At 45.5% G+C, this 6,715-nt stretch overlaps 1 protein-coding gene across 1 annotated transcript in view; it reads left to right on the plus strand.

Annotated features, from left to right (window-relative positions):
- clip1b (CAP-GLY domain containing linker protein 1b) overlaps window positions 1–6,715 on the plus strand; it is a 45,517-nt gene that overhangs the window by 33,042 nt on the left and 5,760 nt on the right. Inside the window, exons 16-18 of the mRNA XM_037691779.1 lie at window positions 3,620–3,665; window positions 3,821–3,864; window positions 4,434–4,539. Coding sequence (XP_037547707.1) covers window positions 3,620–3,665; window positions 3,821–3,864; window positions 4,434–4,539 — 196 coding nt within the window. The remainder of the gene's footprint in view (window positions 1–3,619; window positions 3,666–3,820; window positions 3,865–4,433; window positions 4,540–6,715) is intronic.

Here is a 6,715-nt window from a genome sequence, read left to right on the forward strand (position 1 = left end):
AGTGTGTATTCACAGGTAGTAGTGTGTATTCACAGGCAGGAGTGTGTCGCTCGCTGCATTCTTCCTCTCGTTCCTCTTTTAACACAAATGATGGATCTCCCAGTTCCTCATTAAGTCCTCACTCTGTGTCAGACTCTGTTTTTGTTTTTCATCTCTGCCTCTTCCTTCGGAGGTTCTGACTCTGCGGCTCCGTCCAGTTCTGGGTCCACGGCTCCGTCCTCCACCTTAAACTGAAGCTACAGCTTCACATTCAGAAATCACCTCCTTGTTTTGACTCAAACACACTAAAACTGACTAAACATGGAACTACAAACTAATTATAAAATCAAAACACATCAAATCTCATGACTCCCCCCTTCTCTAGCTGTGTCTCCATCACCGCAGAACTTCCTTCAACTTCAGCATCTTTGTCTTCTTCTTCCTGTAGATTTTTTGTGCTTGACAAAGCACTTTGAGCCCAGTCAGAAAGGAGGGGGGAGTTATTTCTGTGTTCAGTTGGGGTGGGGCTGAGAATGGAGGGGGGTGGGGCTTTTTTCTCCATGAGTCTGCCTGTCTGTGCACAGCATGAGTCTGCTGCATGATCTGGTCCCTGCGTGGCATCACACCCCACGCATGGACGTGACTGAAACAGCTCGAGATCGTCACAGAAACGTTGTTATATTTCAAACCTGCTGGCGTTGCTGCTCAGAGGTTGTGATGGACTGGTGGCGTGCTCAGGATGTGCCCCGCCCCTCACACAGCGCCTGCATCAGCTCCGTGCAACAGGATATTTCCATGTGCAAACGGTGCCGTGGCTCTACAGAAGTTAAAAACTACGCCGAGAGACAAAACTCGAGCTTTTTGGACACTTGTTCTAATTGTTGAGATGTTTGTCAAAGGGTGCCATAAATAGTCTGCATCTGTTGACAGGTCAGTTTTTGTAAATGAGCTCATATTATTCTGATTCTCTGTAACCAGATTGTTTTATGACTGGCAGTGTTCATAAATCTGCATTAAATCTGATGAGCAGGAGACGTGCTGTGGTTTCAGAAGTGATTTGCTGCTCCTTCCATGGAGCCAACAAGCGTCTGTCTAAAAATAGCAGTTTTGTTGTTGTTTTAGTAAAATGTGAAGTCACCCTGCAGCTGCGAGGCTTGCTCATACCAGTGGTGCTGTGCAAAGCGAGCAGCTTTCCGTGGTTTTCATCAGCTGAAAAACACTTTGGTTTAATAAAATGCCTCCCACCGGGGGAATGATGGAGCCTACATCTTTCATAGTTTTGCAACAATTAGACCAAACATGATGTAATGGGCTGCGTTACATAAGTCGAGATGTTTCTAACTTATTCATGATGCAGAAACAGAAGACGTGCAGCTGTTTGGAACTTCGTGAACATTTGAGGATCACAGCTCACAAGTGTTGGTAAAATCCTGAATATGAGGCAGAGCGCAGGCTGTAAATACAACCTGTCCGTTATATAAATACTGATTCACAGCAACTTTTACCACCTCTGACTCACAAAACATGTAGTTCACCTATTTCCAGTCCCAGTCCCTGAAACACCCTCACTGGTCCCACTCTGGGCCCTGAACCCCCACCATCTGCTCCCAAACAGGGCTCTCATGAAAATGAGTCCTTGTGACTCGGTGAGACTACCTGCGTCAATAAAGGTTAAATAAAAACCTTCTCTAAATCCACGTACTTGTGACATGTTTGTGTAATGCTTACTCTTTATAATTTAATTCACGAGCTGTTCTGGTGACAGGAAACGAGACCCACAGACGGGCCAAAACATGATCGCCCGCTGCTGAAAGGCAAAGGGCAGAACTTTGTTTGCTGCCGTGTTGTTCATGAAAGAGTTTCATCTTTAGTGGTTTTAGCAGATAGTCTTCTCACGTTGTATTAAAGTCGGTCTCCTGCTTGACTTTGAGGTCTATTTATAGACCGCTCCTGAGGCAGTCACGTGCCTCTGAGTGCTTTACGTCGTCCTGCTGCCCCCTGGTGGTGAAGCTGCACCCTGAGCTGTGACGTCAGAGCTCCAGATTATTGTCTGAAGTCATGGTTCTGAAACGTCTTCACACGGCCTGTCGGCGTCCCGTCTGCTTCTCTCTGTAGCCCCGAGTTGGACGAGCGAGGACAATCTGCTCTTTCTGACGAGTTGTGAGGGAAAGGGTTTTGTTCTGAGCTCTGAGAGCCCGTGGTGGACACGATGTCTGGGCAGAAGGGACACGTGGTGCTCGGTCTGAAGCGGTGGCAGTCTCTTCTTGAAGAATTTGCAAATGCCAAACAAAGTTTACTGTCTCAGTCTGTACGACAGAAATGTCTGGACCCTGTGAGGGAAGAGTGGAGACCCCAGGAAGAGAGGCTTCCCAGGAGTCTGTCCTGAACGTCTTGTCAACAAGAGCAGACTTCACCTCTCATGGAGTATAAATCCAGTTTAGATAATTATGAATTAAACTGTCTAAATGTGCACGTCCCATTAAACTCGTTGATGTCCTCCTACAATGTGTCCTTCCTGCTGTTCTATAATTCTTCTGCTCCTCCTTGGACTGCCTGGCTCCAGCAGAACCTCTTCTCCCACTGGGAGCATTCAACCCATTTCTGATCGAGACCTCAGACTTTAGGAGTTAACTCTCATCCCAGCTGCTTCACTCTTGGCTGCAAACCTCCTCACTGAAGGTCTTGGCCTGAAGATGCCAACAGAACCACATCATCTGCATAAATCAGTGATGAGACCCTGAGGTTCCCAAACCAGACACCCTCCTCTCCACGACTGCATCTCGAGATCCTGTCCATGGATGCCACAAACAAGATCGGAGACGAGGAACAGCCCTGGCAGAGTCCACGCACTCGACTTTGGGCCGACAATGCAGACGCAGTTCCTGCTTTGGTTCTACAGCTAGTAGATTAAAGTAGATTAAAGAGGCAAGCTCCCATGACCCCTTAGCAACTTCACAAAGGTGAAGATCTGGTCCACAACCAGGACAAAAGCCACAGTGCTCCTCCTGAATTGGAGGTTCAACAATTGGTCAGAGTCTCTCTTCCAACACCCTGGAGGGTGGGCGAATTGTGATCCCACGATAATTGGAACACATGCCCTGGTGGTCCCTTTTTTGTAAATGGGAACCACCACCCCGGTCTGTCACTCCTCAAGAATTGTCCCAGTCCTCCATGCAACATTGAAGAGACGTGTCAACCATGACAGCCCCACAACATCCAGTCTTCAGCATCTTGGGGCGACTCTCATCCACCCCTGGTGCCCTGCCACCGAGGAGCATTTGACTACCTCTGTGTCCTCTGCCATGGTAATGGACTCATCTTCCCCGAGTCCTCAGACTCTGCCTCCTGAAAGGTGGACATGGTGGGTGGATTAAGGAGATCCTTGAAGTGCTCCTTCCACCGCTCAACAATATTCTCAATCCGGGTCAGCAATCCCCTGTCCAGACCAAGCAGAACCTGGGGGGGCACTTTCCTTTTCTGAGTTGCAGAACGGTTTGCCTGGCGAGTTCCCAACCTTTCTGGAGCTGGCGTTGTGTGAACGTGTTGGAGAAATGTAACGGCTGTGACTGAAACATTAAGCTTCCTGTTGTGTTTGTGGCGCAGCACCTAAAGGTGTCCCCTCTCCTCTTTGTTCCCTCAGTGAGGAGCTGAAGCTGGCCTCCCAGAAGTCTCAGCATGCTGACCAGGTACTGAGAAAAGGATCAGAGCTGGTTGAGTTTGTAAGGACAGAAACAGTGATTTGATCAATGATGATGCTGGAGAGAGGATTCCTGCTGTGGCTCTTTCACGCTGGTTGACCTTGACTTAAACACGTCTGTTTGTGTGGCTGTTTGCCTTGCAGCACAATGAAGAGCACAACGGTCAGCAGGTGGACATCAAGAGCAGGTGAGGAACCAGAGAACATCTCCTCCTTCATATGACTGTAGGACTTGTTAACTTTCTGTCAGATGTGTGATATGATCTAAATCTGTCCATCATCAACTACCATGTTAGTTGATGATGGACAGATTTAGATAGATATGCCACCCAGCTGACTGTAGGTTACTTTTAAGGAGGAGCAGACCAGGCAGTCCTCACTCTCCTTACAACCATAGAAGAAAGCAAAGTCACACCTTTAGGATGACTTTGCTTTAAAACAAGGAGTTTTTCAAAACTTTTGATAAGAATTGAAGCAGATCAGAGCAGCTCTGGGCTGAAATTAAATCTGCAGATAAAATGGTAAAATGATAAAAGAGAAACATGGCGTCTTTCTGAAATGATGTTCTGACATCGCAACAAGCAGTTGGTTCGTTAGCAGAAGCTGCAGGTCGAATGTATTTATTCAGATAAGACTGAAAGTGCATGAAAGAGGAGACGAGGGAAATTGTTTGAACTCTTCCTCTCAAACCTGGATCATGTCTGTTCTGGATTATGTGCAGCTTCAATGTTTTATAAAACCTTTTTTAATTTTCCAGAGACACCTTCTGTAATCAAGACACAGAGGGGGACATAAACCACCAGAAATCCACCGGAGCTTTCTCCTCAGACAAAGACCGAGAACTGGAAACTCTGCGAAATGAGGTACCGTCACTCACACCGTGTCTGTAAACTGCTTAAATCTCAGCTCTGTGGCCTTTAATCTCCTTCATCCTGTTTAATCTCAGATTGGTACGGTCTTTAAACGTCTTTGATCCAGTTTAATCTCAGCTCTGAATGTTGAGACGGCTTCCAGTGAGTCTGCTAAAAACAAGTCTGTTAGGTCTGGCTGAAGAGCCTCTAGACCTTGGACCAGATCTGGACAACCTGGAGTATCTCAACTTGAGTCGAGGTCAAAATTTCATTGTCATTCTCACCACATGTGGTACATGTGATGGAACAAAATTGTGTACGCAGGGTCCCAGTTACATCCAACAAAAGTATAAATTGTAAAGAAAAACAGTAAAAGATCAAAGATATGAACTAAGAAATCCATTAAACTAAGAACACACTAAGCACTAGTGGTACAGAAACAACACGCCGAACAGCAGCAGCACGAACACGAGTCTGTGTGAGCAAACGAGTAGGAATGAACACAGCAACATGACATAGATCAGCAGCATGAGATCAGCAGCATGAGATCAGCAGCATGAGATCAGCAGCATGAGATCAGCAGCATGAGATCAGCAGCACATATCAACAATCAAGTGGCATCACAGTGATTCTCCTGGTTAGTGATTCATGAGTCTAACAGCCTCAGGGTAGAAGCTGTTCCTCAGTCTAGTGGTTCTACACTTAATGCTCCTCAACCTCCTTCCTGAGGGGAGTGGGGCAAAAAGTGTGTGTGCTGGGTGAGTGTGGTCCTTCATGATGCAGGTGGCCCTCTTCCTGCATCTGGAGGTGTAGATGTCTGTGATGGTGGGGAGGCTGATTCCGACAGATTTCTGTGCAGCCTTCACCACTCTCTGCAAAGCTTTTCTTTCTGCAGCTGTGCAGCCTCCATGCCACACGTTGATGCTGGAGCACAGGATGCTCTCCACTGCACACCTGTAGAAGGAGGTGAGGACTGAGCTTCCAGACCAGCTCGCCTCAGCCGTCTGAGGAAGTAGAGTCTCTGATGATCTTTCTTCATCAGGCTGGTGGTGTTGTTGCTCCAGCTGAGGTTGTTGTTCAGGTGCACACCCAAGTACTTGTAGCTGGAGACCACTTCCACCACAGATTCAACAATATTCCAGTGGATTAAAAATGACGTGGCAGCTGGAAGGAAAAGTCGCTCTGTGAATTGGAACCATTTCTGATCTTCAGAGCGCCACTAACGAGCATACACATTAACCCTTCGAAGACCTTATGGGGAGAAATCTTGCACATTTATTTTTGTTTGTGCTTTTATTTATTTATTTTGTTGCAGTCATAAATCAATTTATTTCTGCCAAAGCCTAAAAGTCCTCACTCATCCTCCTGCAGCGCTGGTTGTGATTAAAATACACACATTTTAAGCATCAACACTGCTTTCCTGTTTCACTTTAATTTTATAATAGTTATGTTTTTTGACTCGTACCATGTTCTGCAGTTTTTGCCTTGTTTCAACAAAATATCAAAACCTTCAGCTCCTTTTTATGCTTTTTGTTTGCATTTCACTTTCTGGCTCTATTTTAGCGTATTCTCACTTTTTTCCTTTTTGCTAGATTTTCAGTTCTTACAGCTATTAGCTAACCTTTTTCTGTGTTTGGCTAGCCTTTTGGTATTTATGATTTTTTTATACTTTAGTTTATTTTATTTTTTTGCTGATTACTGATTTTTCTGCTCATTTGAGTTTTTGATGCAAATGTAAACATTTTCTGCAGTTTTGTAGTTTTTTCTGTTGTTTGCGTTTTGTGCTTCTTGCAGCTTCATATTTTCACATACTGATGTATTTCAGAAGCTGCTTTTTAAGCAGTTTTCAGCAAAATCATTCAGCAATAAACTAGAGCCCTGACCAATATGGAAATATTGGCTGTCGTCGATACCGATATTGGGAGGGTGAGGCTATTGTCGATAACCGATATAATGACTGAAAATGTTTTAACTTTGTCCACCCCCAAGAATCTAAGTCAGCAGCTACTTTTAAACTGTTTTAACTTTTGAAGTCTTGAAACAGCCATCACCGATACGATATGTCCCCAAACATCTATATCAGCGTAAAATATCAGCCCTACCGATATATCGGCCTAAAATATCGGCCCTACCGATATATCGGCCTAAAATATCGGCCCTACCGATATATTGGCCTAAAATATCGGCC

The sequence above is a fragment of the Nematolebias whitei genome, chromosome 18, assembly GCF_014905685.2.
Source record: "Nematolebias whitei isolate Nwh7 chromosome 18, NemWhi1, whole genome shotgun sequence".
Classification (NCBI taxonomy): domain Eukaryota; kingdom Metazoa; phylum Chordata; class Actinopteri; order Cyprinodontiformes; family Rivulidae; genus Nematolebias; species Nematolebias whitei.